The sequence below is a fragment of the Amblyraja radiata genome, chromosome 4 (genome assembly GCF_010909765.2).
Source record: "Amblyraja radiata isolate CabotCenter1 chromosome 4, sAmbRad1.1.pri, whole genome shotgun sequence".
Classification (NCBI taxonomy): Eukaryota; Metazoa; Chordata; class Chondrichthyes; order Rajiformes; family Rajidae; genus Amblyraja; species Amblyraja radiata.
In genome coordinates this window covers 30468444-30488229 of record NC_045959.1, presented here as the reverse complement: position 1 = coordinate 30488229, position 19786 = coordinate 30468444, and the positions used below count along the sequence as shown (strand labels likewise).

At 40.6% G+C, this 19786-nt stretch overlaps 1 protein-coding gene across 2 annotated transcripts in view; it reads left to right on the top strand.

Moving 5' to 3' along the window:
- Positions 1-19786, top strand: part of LOC116971963 (activin receptor type-1-like) — a 32550-nt gene that overhangs the window by 8098 nt on the left and 4666 nt on the right. For both annotated transcript variants that reach the window (XM_033019183.1, XM_033019184.1), the window contains exons 3-9: positions 123-202; positions 1899-2153; positions 6781-6992; positions 10888-10987; positions 14236-14382; positions 15406-15681; positions 15767-15964. In XM_033019183.1, the coding sequence (XP_032875074.1) occupies positions 136-202; positions 1899-2153; positions 6781-6992; positions 10888-10987; positions 14236-14382; positions 15406-15681; positions 15767-15964 (1255 nt within the window). In that variant the 5' untranslated portion in view covers positions 123-135. The remainder of the gene's footprint in view (positions 1-122; positions 203-1898; positions 2154-6780; positions 6993-10887; positions 10988-14235; positions 14383-15405; positions 15682-15766; positions 15965-19786) is intronic.

Here is a 19786-nt window from a genome sequence, read left to right as displayed (position 1 = left end):
GCAACACAGCAAATGATGAATGGGTCATAGCTGGTAGGAGACTAAAGACAGTGGAACGGAAATGTTGTACTAAGATGGAAGCATGGCAAGAATAAGAAATAACAACTCTTCTTGTTTTGCAGTAATCTTTTCCTGATGGCCCAATGTAGTATTCTTGTTCTGCTACTTCTGGCCCCAAAGGCCTTTCGATGTGGAGCTGAAGGCAAGTTGAATACCCGGAAACTTAACTGAATAACTTAAGCTTCCAGTTGTGAATTTGTGAATGTGTTAAGTGTGTAAGCAGTGTTAACATTATTATTGGTATTAATTATTAAATTATTTTTAATTTATTTTACACTACAGATAAACATAGTATCCTTGGCACATGTTAACTAATAGCACACTAATATTGATATAAATGGATATTTGATGATTGGCAGGGGCATGGTGGGCTGCAAGAATAGCCTTTATGCGTATTGCTGACTATCTTCATCAAATATTTAGCTCTATTTTTAGTTACTGATTTCTTTGAATTTAATATGCCCTGTGTCCTCACAGTTCTTAATTTTCTTTTCAATAATGCACTTTATGGTATATTTTATTTGTTGCTCATGAAGTTTATGTGTCAGATGGTGATGTAAGAAAAATGGCAACAAAAAGTATCGGAATGAGAGAAGAGTAAAGCAGCTTGGATGTGTTTGTGTTATTTAGTACTGAGGGAAGAAATTATTGATAATATTATCCAATCTTCCATTGCCTGAAGGGGGTACAGAGTCAACCATGTATTATGAAACTGAGCAGATTAAATATCATGATGGGTCTTTCCTCTTAAGGGTAATAAATGTGGAGTCTGAAGAAGTGCCCTGACCTGAAGCATCACCTATCCATATTCACCTGAGATGCTGCCTGACCCTCTGAGCTACTTCAGCAATCTGTGTTGTCTTCCACAATAAATGTGGACCCTATTTTGCAACTATATAGACATATTTATGGCCAACATTTTCTGCTGTTCTACATCTAATTAAAAATATTGTATTCATTTTTACAACTTGGTAGGATTTAAACCTCTGACCACACAGTTGCTGGTGCCGTTCTACCCAATGTATGATCTGGTTTTGTATTTTTGAAATTTGACTGTTATTAAAGTATAGCAAAATGCAAATTCTACTGAGGCCCTAATCTGATATTGACAATCAATGATACTTAGGCTCTGATCCGTTTGATGGCTGTGGCAGAACTAACAAAAATATAATTGGTTAGAGTTTAGTTTAGAGATACAATGTGGAAACAGGCCCTTTGACCCACCAAGTCCACGGTCCAGTGTACACCAGTTCTATGTTATTTCACTTTTGCATCATACAAACCAGGGACAATTTACAGAAGCCAATTGCGAGCCTCACATCTTTGCACCCGAAGAAAAGGAGAACGTACAAACCTGGAGTCAGGATTGAACTCATGTCCCTGGTGCTGTGAAGCACAGCTCTACCTCTGCGCTATTGAGCTTTTGCAGAGTTTATTGAGAAGACAAAAGTTTTTCACCTTATTTTAAGCAAAGAAACGTTCTAAGTATATCATATCAAAATCACTTGTACATGATCTGTAACTATGCAAGCTATCTGCTTGTGTTTCTCAAAATATTGCAGGTTTTTGTATAAAGTTGATTCATCCCACAAATTAGGTCAGTTGTATTTGTTTTCTGTTGGAATTATTTTATTTAGCTTGGTTTGCATTGGCACGAAGGGGTATAAAAACCTTGTCTTTATAGTCCCTTCCCAAGTTTGGAAGATTGCCAACTACAGTAAGTACAAATGACATATGCTTTTATCTTAGTGTAAAATTTGGTTAAAAGATTTTAATATTGAGTTTCAAAGTTGTTTCTGATCATTTAGATGTTACATAAATTTTATTTTTTTGTGCAGATAAAGACAATCCAAGTCGGTTTCAATGTGTCTGTGAGGGGAATTCGTGTGGAAGGCCTGTATGCTATGGCCAAGCATGTTTTGCTTCAGTTATACAAAATGGAGAGGTTCCTGTATACAGGAAAGGTTGCTTCAATGGTGAAGATCAAAGTGGAATGATGTGCAAGACCTCGCCCTCTGAAAATCAAGTGGTGCATTGTTGCAATGGGGACCTGTGCAATAGGAATATTACTGCAATGCCACTTCTTTCTCAGGGTAAGAATTTTGATTTTTTTTTCCTTTACAAGAAGTGTAAATGTCGCTGTTTGCCTGACTGCATGCCCTTATTCCAGACAAAAACTAGATTACCAAGCTGGAGAAACATGGTATAGCTCTTGCACTTGCTTTCTAATGTTAGCCTTGCCAGTAACTCTGTGACATACATTTTAAATCATTTAAAGTAAAACTTGCATTATTCGCCACAAAACTGTAATTGCTTCTTCGATATGAAACTAATATATTTTGCAGTCCGAAGTTCAGAATTAGTTTTTTGTAGTACGACTTGCAGTGCCACCTTTAGATATGTTTCCTGCAATTACCCCATATCTGATCTTTTTATCAGGGCAAATGTCATAGACATAGAGTGATCCAGTGTGGAAATGGGCCCTTCGGCCCAACTCGCCCACACCGAGTTGTTTCTCACAGAACATCTGTAATATTAAATGTGTGATAAGTCTCAAACCACTTGCTTTCAATTTCCATGAAATTTTAACATACTTGAAAATATGGCAAAATGGTAGCAGATTTGTAACCAAAGAAGTAAAAAATGCCAACAAAGGCCTGTTTTTGAAATCAGGATATCATGCATCAACCAAGTGGTCAGAGCAGACAGAGAATTATCTTGCTTTCCCAGGACAGCTTATTTTGGATGCATCACCCATCTGACAGAATACAACTTCCATATTGTACTCAAGTGCCAGCTCATTGTCCTTACTTAGCAGTTGGTTCATTTTCCTACATTAGTATGGCAATAAATGAAAGTTACCATTGGAAGATTTATTTGCAGCATAAAATGTCAGGTGAGTCATAGTGCCTGTGTGTCATTTATTTTAACGTTCATTAAAAACTAATTTACAAGCAATCATTTGACTCTGTTTGCTTTTGACTTAAATTGCAAAAGAGCCATGAAAGCATGAATTTTAGGGTTTATAATTTCTTCCCCATTTGTTTTTTTTACATATATGGAACAATTGCTCTCATATGTGAATAAAGAAAATATATTCTTCAGTATTGCTCCCATCTTCGTCCAGCCTTGAAACCGCTTCAACTCTTACGAAGTTGGCCAATCTTAATTTTAGTGAAGGGAACATGAGCAACTACTGGTCATATAGACCCACTGCTATCCTGACTAGGACTATGTACCTCTAAGGTTTATAAGAGGTGGTTTAGATACAAATGGACCTACATAGTATGATATTATCTAGACTAAACTTCTTCCCACGCTGCTTCCTGTAAAGACTCTATCCCCTGCGAGGGCATTGGAGATGTCCTCATTCTTTTAGGAAATGGAGGTTCCCCTCTTCCATTATAGATGAGGCTCTCACTAGGGTCTCCTCGATATCTGCAGCTCCGCTCTTGCTCCCCCTGCACCCATTCGTAACAAGGACAGAGTCCCCCTTGTCCTCACCCCCCACCCCATCAGCCGTCGTATACAGCATATAATCCTCCAACATTTTTGCCACCTCCAACGTGATCCCACTACTGGCCACATCTTCCCATCTCCACCCCTTTCTGCTTTCCGCAGAGACCGTTCCCTCAGAAACTCTCTGGTCAACTCGTCCCTTTCCACCCAAACCACCCCCTCCCCAGGTACTTTCCCCTGCAACTGCAGGAGATGCAACACCTGTCCCTTTACCTCCCCCCTCGATTCCATCCACGGATCCGAACAGTCTTTCCAGGTGAGGCAGAGGTTCACTTGCACCTCCTCCAACCTCATTTACAGTATGTTCCACTGTTCCACGTGTCAACTTCTCTACATCGGCGAGACTAAGCGTAGGCTCGGCGATCATTTCGCTGAACACCTCTGCTCAGTCAGTCTTAACTTACCTGATCTCCCGGTTGCATAGTACTTCAACTCTCCCTCCCATTCCCAATTTGACCTTTTTGTCCTGGGCCTCCTTCATTGTCAGAGTGAGGCCCAGCGCAAATTGGAGAACAGCACCTCATATTTTGCTTGGGTAGTTTAGACCCCAGTGGTATGAACATTGACTTCTCTAACTTCAAATAGCCCTTGCTTTCCCTCTCTATCCCTTCCCCCTTCCCAGTTCTCCCACCAATCTTAGTGTCTCCGACTATATTCTATCTTTGTCCCGCCCACTCCCCTGACATCAGTCTGAAGAAGGGTCTCGACCCGAAACGTCACCCATACCTTCTCTCCAGAGATGCTGCCTGTCCCGCTGAGTTACTCCAACATTTTATGTCTTCCTTCATATTTTTTGGTTTGTGGGAACAGTTGGAAGTAAACAAGTTAGATGGTAATTGTGAAGAAAGAAAAAAGAGTTTAGAACGATGACCTTTCCACAGAACTGGTAGCTTATTGTGTCGGAAGAAACTGCAGCTGCTGGTTTATACTGAAGTTAGACACAAAACGCTGGAATCTCAGTGGGTCAGGCTGGATCTCTGGACAAAAGGAATAGTGATGTTTTGGGTCGGACCCTTCCTTCAGGCTGAAAGATAGGGGTGGGGGTGGGGGGGGGGGGGGTAGTGCAGGAGTCACTTGATATTAGAGAAATCAATGTTTATATTGTTGGGTTCTAAGCTGCCCAAGCCAAATATGAGGTACTGTTCCTCCAATTTGTATGTGGCCTCACTCTAACTAAACACCAACCTACAAACTGCCTTGATTGCACTAGTGGCTTGTCTTGTTTTTTCTTTGCCCTATATTGTTTGTTTTTTTATATATTGACTCTACGAGTACTATGTTTACGTATCTGTTGTTCTGCTGCAAGTAAGAATTTCATTGTTCAGTTTTGGGACATATAACAATAAAACACTTTGTACCTCTAAAAATAGAGATGTCCTTGGCCCTTAATTATTTCCTGTCTATATGAATAAGCTGAAGAAAGGGGCAAAGCGTAAGGAATCAGTAGTAGTAGGCACCTCTTGGTAATGACTGACCATGGGTGATGCATCCTGGTCGGATGCAAGCCTGGGCGATGTCATATGGAGGACAGGCAGTTGCCCATGCAGCACGTCCCCCCTCTCCACATCGCTGATCGATCCAAAGGAACGGCAGGGCGGTTACAGTTTGGCACCAGTGCCGTCGCAGGAGCTGCCAGAGCGAGGTTGTAGACAATGACAAACTGCCTTAGGGGCTCCAACTCCGGATTTTCTTGAGGTTTACTCCAGGAGCCTTTTCCATGACTGCATATGGCCACAAGGCAGTGGAGGTTTTAAATCAGAATTTTCCATCTCCTAGATGGACTGCCTTCCCAGGTTGACGAGCCCCATCTGCCCGAGACAGGTGGGGGCGGGAGCACCTACCTTCCCGCGCAGGTCTCTAGCCCATAAAGCACAAAAACAGGCCCTCCAGTCACAATGTCCATGCTGACCATTGATTACTCATTCATTCAATAATTCATCCATTCAACCTACATTAGTTTTAGAGAAATTGGTAATAGTAGGGCTAACTGGAACAGTGCACGTGCATATGGCAGTTCAAGGAATGGAAATTTACCCTTGCAGAATTCACAAAGAAAATGGCTTGCAGGTAGTTTTGCAGTAGCACGATGATTGCATTCCTATGAAACCTAGAATATTACATTGTAAAAAACAATTATGACAATGGAGAAAAGGTAGTTAACGGCTAGCGAGTTAAGTTATTTTTCTTGGCAGGAGAAATAAATGCCCTTTTATTAACTATGCGCTTATGCTTGTTACTGCAAGCTTAAAGTACCACGCTGCTTCGCCAAGGTCACCAGCAGAGTCCAGGACGAGTCTCACCTCCATCTTCACCCTTCTCCCATTTGTGGCACAGAAGTTAAAAATGCCCACCTCCAGATTCAGGGACAGATTCTTTCCAGCTGTTATCAGGCAACTGAACCATCCTATCACCTACTAGAGCAGTGGTTCTTAACCTGGGGGTCATGACCACTATGGGGGTCGTTTGGAGCTTTGCCAGGGGTCATGAAGGGGACACAAATAGCATATCAATTTGTTGAGCCCATGTTTAGGAACCTAACAAAGGTACATACCACATACAGTGTTTTGTTCACGTATGGCGTACTGGTGCCAAAAAGGTTAAGAAACACTACTAGAGAGTAGTCCTGACCATCCATCTACTTCATTGGAGACCCTTGGAGTATCTTTTATTGGACTTTACTGGACTTTATCTTGCACCAAACGTTATTCCCTTATCCTGTATCTGTACACTGGGTGATTTGTTTGTAATCACGTATAGTATTTTCGCTGAATGGATAGCACGTAACTAAAAAGCTTTTCACTATACCTCTGTACACAAAACAATAATAAACTAAAAACTAAACAGTGTTATGTGGCTTAAGCAATGCTTACTTGCAGGAAATTCAAATGAAAGCAGGTAATTCATATGAAAAAGCATGTAAACCACATTGATTTGCGAGTTGTTTTAATATATGTGTATATATGGTGACAAGCAACCAATGTAATTCCCTTGTCCAGATCCTGTTTCCTCATCCTTGTTCTTTGTTTTCCTGCATTTAAGTTATTTTTTTCCTTTGACATAACTATTGTAGGAAGCTGCTCTTTATATACAGATAAAACAAAAACTGCACTGAAAACAACATGGTATGCATGTGTTATTTTTAAGCAAACAAGCCACCTGTAAACTATGCGAATGAGCTGGATTTACGTTTTTTTGTTTCAGCACCAAAAGGAGAGCCAATCGAGTACAGTGTGGAGATGTTAATAATTGTTGTTGTTAGTACGGTCATAGTGCTGATAGTGTTGTCACTCGTTGCTGTCCTGATTTGTCGCAAAATTCACCAGAATAGGATGCAAAGGTTACATGCTCGTGATGCCGAAAATGGAGCAATTGATGGCCTTATAGCTTCCAATGTGGGAGATAGTACACTTGCGGTAATTAATTTTTACAATTTTTATAATTCTCTAAATTCATTGTTGTGCAAATATGAGTACCTATTGCAAATGTTGGATTTGGATGGTCTTGATTACATGGTGCGTATTTCTTTAAAACTAGGCTTGAGGAACCTAGTTGGATCGTCAAATATTGTTAAAGACTCTTTTTCCACATATGTTTATTAAATTACATATCAGTATACCATCTGATATACATCAGTATATCATTACAATCATCTGTATTAATGCCATAGTTGCAACAGTTAACTCAAGGGATGCATTCTGCAAGCCTGGCCTGCTGGATGTCAAATCCTAAATAACATTTTATTTGTAGATGGTTAAAACTTATCCAATTGAACTAATCAATGAAATCCAGTCCAAGGACTTTCAATCACAATGGTGGTTCGTTATTTGACAGTTAGTTGTCAATCACAAATTGGATCACACTGTAGTTTCTCTTCAATGAAAACAGTGTCATTTTCCCAAATTTTTTTTTTTTGGATTGAAACTCGGGGCATATTGCAGGATAATAGGTAATCAACACACTGATAATAGGTATCTTCTCTGTCTTCCCGCACCAAGATAGTTTACTGCCAAATGGAGCAGAATTATAAAGACGAGATGTCATATCCTTGTGCCCACACAATCATATAATCATGTGCAATATGTATATATAATGAAAATACATAAATATTTACTGTCTTTCCTGTTCCTAACTTGAGGGCCTCTGTCAAGGCTATTAATTCTGCCTCCTTTGCTAATCTACCACTTTTCCTCCTTTGTCTACCACGACAAACACAGTTCCAGAGGAACCGTTATAATATTTCCTTGACTTATCCACAAAAGATTCATGTATTTTGAATCCTTCTATAAACCTGACACTCTTTCCTGTGTCTACTTTTCTCTGCATTAATGATCTTGTCCTTCCTTCACCATAATTGTGGCCAAATTCACTGCTCTATACCTGACTATCTGTACATGCTCTTCTTATTATTAGTCATCATCAAGCAGTACATCATGTGCTCCAATGAAATGTTAAACAATATCTCTCCAAGACGCTGTCTTTGTATCTTATTTCTCTGCATCAGTACCTAATGTCTTAATTCATACAGCAATCTTGCCAAGCATTGAAACCACTCCATCTTTTCCCGCTGATATCTTCTTTTAGTACTGCAACTTATGATCTCTGACAGTGTGGGATCTACTCCTCAGACTATGGGTGGTAAAATTTAAACATATTCACCCAAATAGAAGCCACATTCCTGTACAGTACCCTGCTTGCAGTGCCAATTATTGGAGAGATTTGTGTGTTTAACCTGCTCCCAGAAACTGGTGTCACTTTGGGCACAGTCTCCCTCTTAATTATGACTCCGACAACAAACAAAGAACAATGTGTACATTAGTGGTGAGATTCTAGAACAAGTCGGTTTATAAAGGCCTTGATCGTACTGTTTCGGAACCACTATAAGAGGACGCAAAGTGCTTCACGGACTTAAAACACTTGCATCATTTTATGCTTTTTGCCTTTCGATAGTTCCATGCGAAATTTCAATTTTTGCAATAATTCACCTGCCACCCACTTTTCTTTGTAGTCTTTGCCCTTTTTTTTTAGCTCTGCTGGCTGAAACTTCTTCCGTTGCTTAGCAAACCATTCCTCCATTTGCTTTGTTAATGGTTGCTATGAAGTGACTCCTCTTGTGATCAATTGTATTGTCCTCAGCCTGGTCTACAAACTTCCTATGTTTATCTTTGCTCCACCCAGCTATGCCTTGTATTCTAAACACTTGCCTAATCTAAACGCTGCCCCTTCTAACGGGACATTTATGTTACCGTCGCTACATTGGCCTCTATTCCCATCATGCCTCTGCAGCATGTAAGGCTCTTTGGGTTAACCATTCTGCAAACTTGCCCAAGTTTCTTATAATTTCCAAAAAATCTCACATCGCAATTGCTACTGACTCCCAACTGCAATCTCTGTAAATTTGATGTAGAAGCTCTTCTGCAAATATGATTTCTGACCAATATATTGATTGAAAAAATCAAGCCGTTAGCATTGGGAATAAACAGGAAAGTAAGTGGGGCTTTTGTGGTATACACGTCCGTGAAAAGCCGAAAACCGAGAATAGATTGCAAATTCAGTTTTAAATTTGAGTTTGTGTTGTAGCTGTATCGATTTTGCCAATTAAAATGTTCCTACATTATCTGAGAAAATGCAATAGGGAAGATAGCTTCAATGGCCTTAAACTTTTAACTCCAAGTTCATCGGGTGAAAAATATTTTACCTTGGTGTCAGGCAGGAAGGTCTATGGGCTTCTGAATAAATAAATATATAATCAGACATTGCAGTGCCACTGGAATGTTGTCCTACTCAGGAGACCAGGGTCTGCACACTGGGCTGTTGTCGTTTCTCTGACAACTCTGGGCAGGATTGGAGAGATTATAAGTTTTTTAAAGTCTAAATAGGATTACATTTGAAAGATGATGGGTTAAAGTATGATTAAGAATTCTGCAATATTTTAATTCCCTTGGTCTTATGTGCTATTTAGTTTTTCTCACAATTACAACTGGCACTTTACACCTGCTAAATACTTATGTTATTAATACCATGTCTTCATAATTAAAATAACGTAATCTGATTCTCGTCTTCTCCTTTGCTTTAATTGAAATTTAATTATGAACTTTTCACACCTTGCACAAAACTATTTCTGCAAAATCAGCAGGTTAGGATGTTAGTTTTGATGGTGTCAAATAACCACCTACGGTTCCTGGAGAGAATCATCTGATAAAGGAATTAGAATAGAGGCAATAGTTTTTTTCAGTGTTCGCAACTGATGCAGCAGTAGGCTTCACATTACAACCTACTTAAAGATTGGATTGTGGAAAGATGGTGAACAAATGGGTTTTAGGAAAGAGAACAAATTGGGGGGAAATTTAGCATAATGGGCAAAGCAGGGGAAATGAGGGAGAGAGAAATGTACTGAACAGGGCAAATGTAGTGAAGAACCAATCTCTTATTGCATGGTATATAAATCAGACCCTTGATCCTATGTCTGACTAAAACTTAAGGGCAGGTTTGATTCTCCAGATGCTGAGTTGGATGATCAGCCATGATCATATTGAATGGCGGTGCAGGCTCGAAGGGCCGAATGGCCCACTCCTGCACCTATTTTCTATGTTTCTATGCTGGCTGAGGGTACTACTGAGTTTGGCAAAATTCCCCAGCAGAACTGGTGGTAACCATTTCAATGCAGAATCTGCAACTCCAGATCTATTTGGATCCAGATATAATCTAAGCTTCAATACCATTCTTCACATAGTTGTGAAAATTACTTTGAATTGATTGCCAACACTTAAAAGAAAGAGAAACAGTCAAATCTAGACCTTCTTAATCACACTATTTTCCTCCCATCTGGTTCTTCTTTCCTCAGCTTCTGCCTTGTCTTCCATTACATTACCTTATGCAAGCAAACACATTCTAAGTATATAAATTAGTAGTAAGTGCAACCAAGCTATGTGATAATTAGCCACTTTTGATTTGACAAGGGATTTCTATGTTCCTGTAAAGGCTATGTATAATTCCCCTAAAATGAGGAGAATATTTATATCAAGGGATAGCTACAAGGTAAGGGTAGAAATGTGAGATTTGTTGGATTGGTAGAGGTGATGTAAATGAGGAGCAATCTTGAAGTGAGGTTGGAATATTAAAATGCAAACTACATCTTTAACGATTATAGTGGAATGGCATTAATCAGAACATACATATTGCTATTCAGTATTTAACAATGCTGTTAAGTCTGGTTTACTTGGGCCTAACTTTTCATTTCTCAGAACCTCTAATTTTATCTGTATCATAGCGATAGTTTCTATATTAATGTTTAATATTCTCCATTCTTAGGATTTGCTTGACCACTCTTGTACGTCAGGTAGTGGATCGGGGTTACCATTTCTGGTACAACGCACAGTTGCCAGACAGATTACCTTGATGGAATGTGTAGGTACGTAAAATAAAACGTCAGCCACTTTTGATCAAAGTTATCAAATAATAATATCAGTTTATTTATTAGAATTAGCCATCGTCAAAATAGCTGGGTACACTTTTGATTTGGAGAGTACCTGTGATGTACCTCCCCTTATCCGATTGATTTGGTTGTCAATCTTAACAACTTGGGCATTTGACGACTCGAGTATTTTATTTAAGCCATTGCTTCCAAATTGGGTTGTGTAAGCATGAAGCCTGAAGGAAAAGTGAGAGAATAATTTTAAATTTTGCAACATTCAGAGAAAATTAATAGGTTTAAAAATCCAGAATTGGATGAAAAATACATTTAAAAAATACATTGATAGTTTGTCCTTCATATTTTAGTTGTGAGTGTTTAATATTTACAGTATATTGATTAAATGATTACAATATTACTCAAGAGTATGAAACTTGTATTAATAAGTGTCTAAAGTAATGTTTTTCATAATATGGTGGCCAAGCACACAGCTTGAATGTTTGCACAAATGTCTGATTTTAGTTTAGTATGCCAGCTTCCAAGAAATGTTTTGGCCGTGGGAGCATCCAATAAAGATTGTGTTGGAAAGGGATACATAAACAACTTTTGACATGTGATTCATTGGAAAATCAAATCTTGCAATGCAGACAGTTGAAGAAAAGTGCCCGACAGGCTATCTGTTTACAGAAAGGCTTCATTGCTCTAGTATGGGTCTTGTGGGCAGAAGAAGTGAACTGTAAATGTTTTCTCAAAAAATGAATAAAGCTAGAAGTGAAAATGTTTTAACAACCTACATATTTAGGAATTAAAACCAAAGTCTGAAAATGAATAAAGGTGGTGTATAAATCTTTTCCTCCATTCCCTCCATAATGTTTGGGACAAAGACCCATCATTTATTTATTTGCCTCTGGACTCCACAATTTGAGATTTATAATAGAGAAAATCACATGTGGTTAAAGTGCACATTGTCTGATTTTAATAAAGGCCTTTTTTATACATTTTGGTTTCACCATGTAGAAATGACAGCAGTGTTTATACATAGTCCTCCCATTTCAGGGCACCTTGGTGTTTGGGACACAGCAATATCATGTAAATGAAAGTAGTCCTGTTTAGTATTTTGTTGCATATCCTTTGCATGCAATGACTGCTTGCAGTCTGCAATTCATGGACATCGCCAGTTGCTGGGTGTCATCTCTGGTGATGCTCTGCCAGGCCTGTATTGCAGTCATCTTTAGCTTATGCTTGTTTTGGGGGCTAGTCCCCTTCAGTTTTCTCTTCAGCATATAAAAGGCATGCTCAATTGGGTTCAGATCGGGTGATTGACTTGGCCACTCAAGAATTGACCATTTTTTAGTTTTGAATCACTCCTTTGGTGCTTTAGCAGTATGTTTGGGATCATTGTCTTGCTGTAGAATGAGCTGTCGGCCAATGAGTTTTGAGGCATTTGATGGAACTTGAGCAGATAGGATGTGTCTATACACTTCAGAATTCATTATGCTAATACCATCAGCAGTTGTATCATCAATGAAGATAAGTGATCCACTACCTTCAGCAGCCATACATGCACAGGCCATAACACCCCCACCACTGTGTTTCATAGATGAGGTGGTATGCTTTGGATCTTGGGCAGTTTTTTCTCCCCTCCATACTTTGCTCTTGCCTTCACTCTGATATAAGTTAATCTTCGTCTCATCTGTCCACGTCCTTTTTCCAGAACTGTGGTTGCTCTTTTAAGTACTTCTTGGCAAACTTTAACCTGGCCATCCTATTTGTTCAGCTAACCATGGTTTGCATCTTGCAGTATAGTCTCTATTTCTGTTCACGAACTCTTCTGCGGACAGTGGTCATTGACAAATCCACACCTGACTCCTGAAGAGTGTTTACGGTCTGTCGGACATGTGTCTGGGGATTTTTTCTTTATTATAGAGAGAATTCTTCTGTCATCAGCTGTGGAGGTATTCCTTGGCCTGCCAGTCCCTTTGCGATTAGTAAGCTCACCAGTGCTCTCTTTCTTCTTAATGATGTTCCAAACAGTTGATTTTGGTACGCCTAAGGTTTTCAGCTGATGTCTCTAACAGTTTTATTCTTGTTTCTCACTCATAATGGCTTCTTTGACTTTCATTGGCACAACTTTGGTCCTCATGTTGATAAACAGCAATAAAAGTGTCCTTAGGTGATGGAAAGACTGGAGGAAAGACTAGGTGCTGAGAGCTCTCTTATACCTGCATTAAGGAGGCAATTAAACACACCTGAGCAATTTCAAACAGCTGTGAAGCCATGTGTCCCAAACATTATGGTGCCCTGAAATGGGGAGACCATGTATAAACAGAGGCAAATAAATAAATGATGGATCGTTGTCCTAAACATTATGGAGGGCACTGTAGCATGTATCCTGGAAAGACTTGGTTATCACCAAACATAGCAAAAACAGGTAAAAAGGCTTCAGTACCTCGTGGACATGGACTACACCAGTTATCCAATGGTGTGCTGGTGATTTGAAGAATATTTCCTGGAATTTTGCTTAATGTAACATACATTTTATAACCACTAATGTCAATCCTCTGCCATATGATGTAGCAAATGAAGTTCAGTCAAGTGAGATCAGATTCAGTTTCACTACAATCCCCAAATAAGTACAGAATGCATAGAAAGAGCCTACTGAGATCATATGCAAGAGTTGTCAGGGTTTGGCACCATTTTTCAAAGTCCCAACTGCAGCAGGCCATAAAGGCCCGTTGCAGTCATCGCCATGATCCGGATCGTCCAGCCTGTCCTTGCCTAGCCACTTTCAGCCTTCGTGCCCTTGGAGCGCCTCCCACAGCCGACCGTGAGGGCACGGGAGGCAAGACCCCGGTCCTTCTGACTGACCCTTTTGTTCTTGCATCCATCACCAACTGCCTCTTCCCTTCTCTCCGATTCCCAGTCCTTGGGGACAAGGCTCCCACTCAAGGCGGGATCCCGGATCCGGGGGTGGTGGGCGAGCCATGCCTGGTGCTGGAGTATGGGTGCAGCCCGCGGCCCTTATTGTTAATGTGTGTAGTTTGATTAATCCATCAGAAGGTTGTGAGGGTTTGGGGTGTCAAGATTGAAAGTGGTTCCCATCAATTCTTTTAGTTCAGATTCCACTTTAATTGAGCTTAGACAGTGCTAACTTGACAGGTTTACAATATCTCTATTCACAATGTGCTTAGGTTTCTGGAATCAGTGAACAAAATTAAACCCTGTCTTCCCCCACCCTTCTGAAACAGGAAAGGGGCGCTATGGAGAAGTTTGGAGAGGCCAGTGGCAAGGTGAAAGTGTTGCTGTAAAAATCTTCTCATCTCGAGATGAGAAATCCTGGTTTCGAGAGACTGAAATTTATAATACGGTTCTTCTTCGCCATGAGAACATATTAGGTGAGAAATAATTCATATGCACCATTATAAATTCAACCCACTACCTTGTAAAATCATGCTTTTAAATCATTTTCTGGCATCTCTGGATAAAACCTGTGCAAATTTCTGAATCGGGTAAGCATTCCTGTGGAAGTTTGAAATTTAAGCCATGTTGAAAGTTATCGCTAAATAGTAGAAATTAAATGTTTTTCATTCACAACAACAGTGAATGTAAAACAGAAGATAATTCTGCAACTTCAGAGACCAATACCAGTTATCACAAGCAATGGATCAAATGCCATGGGTGCCATCGGCAGTGGAAGAAATATTGTCCAACAACTGTAAATATCGATATAAGCCCTGCTGGTTCTGATACTCACACAACCGTGAACTCGTCCTGTCTATATTCCATGTACAAATCGTGAGAAATTTTGCTGTACACCCTACCATACTATCGAACTCCACCTACAAACAAAACAAATTGGTGGATAGAAATACGAAGGCATAAACCAAAGCGGATGCAGCAGAATCAGTGTTCCCAACCAGAAAAACACAGTACTGTTTCAGGCAAATCATCTTTGAAAATGTATGATGCAATAATTTTCATTCCAATTTGGAAAGCATGTAATAATTCTAACCATAAATTCCAATGCGTGTATCTCTCCAGTTAAACAATAGGTCATCACCAATTTGTTTGCTGTGTTTCAAGCAATCACTTACTGGTTGCCAAATTTCCTTTGGGGTGTGGCTACAGTATTTCTATAATCACGCTTTATTAATGCTTTAAATTGTGTTGGGTTTGCATTTGAATCAACAATTCCCTGTGAACTTAAAGACCTGTGATTTAATAATAACTTTTTAAATGAACAAAATGTGACTCTGGTAATTTAGCAGCATGTGGGATTGGTACAGCAGCCTCAGGTATTATAGGAGTCCATCTACTTTTTATATCTGTCAATTTTCTCTTGATGCTTTAATTTATTTCTTTGTATCTTGTTCTTAATGTTCTATAAATTGATTTTAGCCCTTTTGATTTTCTTTAAGGTTTCATTGCTTCAGACATGACCTCAAGGAATTCTAGCACTCAACTGTGGCTTATCACTCATTATCATGAAAATGGTTCACTCTACGACTATTTACAACGTAACACAGTGGATACTGTAGTCTGTCTGAATTTTGCCTTATCTATAGCCAACGGTCTGGTACACCTTCACAATGAAATTTTTGGAACTGAGGGAAAGCCTGCAATTGCTCACAGAGATTTGAAAAGCAAAAATATCTTAGTAAAAAAGAACTTGCATTGTTGCATTGCTGATCTTGGTGAGTTCATAGAAGTCCCACATTGTCAACTCCTTTGAAGTACTCTAAATGACAGTAACTGTATTAATAATGTCTCTCTTTGTAGGGTTAGCGGTGATGCATTCACAGACTAACAATCAATTAGACGTCGGAAATAATCCTAAAGTGGGCACGAAACGTTATATGGCACCAGAAGTACTTGAGGAATCAATTCAGGTTGACTGCTTTGATGCCTACAAACGCGTGGACATCTGGGCATTTGGACTGGTCTTGTGGGAAGTGACCAGAAGAACATTCAGTAATGGTAAGCATGAGTACCAACCTCTTTTTCAATTATTAGTCAACTCGATAAAATTGAATGTAAGGAAAATAAGTTACTTGGACTGAAAATGAAATTAGTAAAGCAAATGTTTGTCATGTTAACACACATGCTTAACATTTATGTAGTTCCCATAAGTGCAATAAATTGCTTGAATTATTTCAAAATTCCATGGATTCTTGAATGGTTCCCATTGGTTGGAAAGTACTTAGTATAAAACCACTGGTTAAGAGAGAAAATAGAATTAGAGTCCATTATAGAACTAGACTTTAGTATAGAACTAGACTAAGCATTACACGGGAGGGCTGGTCCCCCAAAGCAATATTCTACCTCTCCACCAATTCCAATATTGGGGGCCAGTGGGGTGGGGGGGGGGGGGGGGGGGGCTTTATGGCGCTAGTATGAGTGTTGTGGGCTGAAGGGACTGGTTTCCAGAGGCCTAGTATGGACATTGTGGGCCGAATGGATTCTTGGGCTGGCGGCTCAGTCACTCAAGCCTGTTGTGCTGACAGCTCACTCACTCACGGCTAGTGGGCTCGCAGTTAACTCACGGCTATTCCTTGAAATTCCATTTCAAGCAGGGTGCAAGGCCACCAAATTCAAGTGCAGTTTCATACCATTCGAAGCAGGGTGCAAGGCCACTAAAGACAGCGAGTCGTGACCTCTCCCTCCCTCATCGTGCAGAGACTGAGCCATGCCACACTTCCGGGTTTTATAGGTCCCCCCCCCATTCCACCAGCGCGGGCGTGGCCTTCATGGCGTGATTGACAGGAGAGAGAATCTCAACATTTTTTAAACACTAATAACTCTATTATTTTTCATCGATGGGAAAAATCCTCGGAACCTGATGAGTGGAGGGGGACTGAGTAAGATGGCCAAAAATCACGGTCGTACGTGATAGCGTTTTTTCTAAAATCAATATAAAGCGCAAACAGGAAGTGGTCAAGATTAGACTTTCAATTATATAGAAGGCAACTTTAATTAGGCAAGGGAGTTTTATTTATGCAAGGCAGCTTTAATTAGGCATGGCAGCTTTAATTAGGCTCGGCAGTTTTAGCACTATCAAACCAAAGGCAACACAGCTTTAGCACTATCAAACCAAAGGCAACACAGCTTTAGCACTTTCAAACCAAAGGCAACACAGCTTTAACACTTTCAAACCAAAGGCAACACAACTTAAGCACTTTCAAATAAAGGCAACACAGCTTTAGCACTTTCAAACCAAAGGCAACACAGCTTTAACACTTTCAAACCAAAGGCAACACAACTTAAGCACTTTCAAACCAAAGGCAACACAGCTTTAGCTCTTTCAAACCAAAGGCAACACAGCTTTAGCTCTTTCAAACCAACGGCAACACAGCTTTAGCACTTTCAAACCTAAGGCAACACATTTTATCGATGGGAAAAATCCTCTTGTCCTGCGCAGTGGAGGGGGACTCTGAGTAAGATGGCCAAAAATCGCCGTAAGTTTGGCATCACGGTTTGAACAGACATTGTGACTGAAGCTATACTGTCATTGTTCTGGTCATCCTGAGTATAAAAGTTTGCTAAAATCTGATCAACACCTGCATTCAGAGAACTGGGTTGATACAGCTGAGATGTGCATGTGTATAGCCTCCATGAACGGACATTACATTTATATGTTTACACACACACAGATAGCACTTTCTGCATACTTTTGGGCTGGCCAGATGTCTTTTGCGATGAGTTATTTTGAAGTATAGACACTATTGCAATGGAGAAAGTAATCAGTTTGTATGTTGGGAGCTCCCACAATTTGAAAAATAACAATGATGAGATGAGCTATTTTAGCAATGTTGGGTGAGCAATAAATATGCATTCGTATGCATTTTGTTTGAAGTCAGTAACTGAAATGCAAATGTCATTACCCCCCCCCCCCCCAATATCAAGGCTCTATTGTAGACTTGATGAGATGAACTATGTCAGTTAAGAGTGCAAATCAGGTGGGATTCTCTGCTTCGGTGTTGAACAAATCGACCACTGTTGAAACCACTGTTGTTTTGGGGCACGATTATGAACAAGGATCCCTGACCAAGGGCAAGGGATCCTCTGTCCCAGGGATTCACACAATCAACTTAATTGTGGCACAGTGGCGCAACAGTATTTAAAAGATACATCAGTGATTTAGATGAAGGGATTCAAAGTAACATTCGCAAATTTGCAAATGACACAAAGCTGGGTGGTAGTGTGAACTGTGAGGAGGATGTTATGAGAATGCAGGGTGACTTGCACAGGTTGGGTGAGTGGGCAGATGCATGGCAGATGCAGTTTAATGTGGATAAATGTGAGGTTATCCACGTTGGTAGCAAAAAAAGGAAGGCAGATTATTATCTAAATGGGGTCAAGTTGGGAAAAGGGGAAGTACAGCGGGATCTGGGGGGTCCTTGTTCATCAGTCAATGAAAGTAAGCATGCAGGTATAGCAGGCAGTGAAGAAAGCGAATGGCATGTTGGCCTTCATAACAAGAGTATAGGAGCAAAGAGGTCCTTCTGCAGTTGTATAGGGACCTAGTGAGACCACACTTGGGTATGGTGTGCAGTTTTGGTCCTCTAATTTGAGGAAGGACATTCTTGCTATTGAGGGAGTGCAGCGTAGGTTCACAAGGTTAATTCCCGGGATGGCGGGACTATCATATGCTGAGAGAATAGAACGGCTGGGCTTGTATACTCTGGAATTTAGAAGGATGAGAGGGAATCTTATTGAAACATAAGATTATTAAGGGTTTGGACACACTAGAGGCAGAAAACATGTTCCTGATGTTGGGGGAGTCCAGAACCAGTGGCCACAGTTTAAGAATAAGGGGTAAGGCATTTAGAACGAAGGTGAGGAAACACTTTTTCACACAGAGTTGAGAGTCTGTGGAATTCTCTGCCTCAGAGGGTGGTGGAGGCCAGTTCTCTGGATACTTTCAAGAGAGAGCTTGATAGGGCTCTAAAAGATAGCACGGTCAGGGGATATGGGGAGAAGGCAGGAATTGGGTACTGATTGTGGATGATCAGTCAAGATCACATTGAATGGCGGTGCTGGCTTGAAGGGCCGAATGGTCTACTCCTGCACATATTGTCTATAGTACAGTTGTTGCCTTAAGCCCCTGTCCCTCTTAGGAAACCTGAACGGAAACGTCTGGTGACCTTGCGCCCCACCCAAGGTTTCCGTGAGGTTCCCGGAGGTTTTGGTCACTCTCCCTAATGGTCGAAAGTGGTTTCTGCGTAGTCGAGGCTTCTTCAATGTTCCTGCGATTATGTCAACAAAATCAAAACCAGCATCGACTGAAAATAGGTTTGGCCGAAGCCAGTGGAGTGGGGTTGCTATTTACTTACAGGCAGTCGAAGGCAATCTCCTTTGCTGACCGGCCATTTTGATTGACTCATTGGAGTTTTCAGCAAAGATCCTGTAAGATCTTTGGTTTTCAGGACCTAGAAGATCCGCTGGAAGGTAAAATGCCCGCTAATAAACTTCTTAAAACTGCCTCCACTCCTTCTCTCCACTCCTTCTCTCCACTCCTTCTCTCTCCCCTTCTCTCTCCCCTTCTCTAAAGGACTTACTGTGCTCTGTGGCAGCCGTTTACCTTCCTCTTCATCGCGCAGACAGCGCTCCTCCGCTGGCCCTGGCCCCCACCTTCACGATGTGTGTGTGTGTGGTCGGTAGCAAAGATCCTGTAGGATCTTTGGTCAGTAGATGCAGCTCACGCTTCGGTCGAGGCTTTCCAGGCGAGTGACCAAAACCTCTGGCGACTCATGGAAACCTTGGGTGGGGCGCAAGTTCACCAGAGGTTTCCACTCGGGT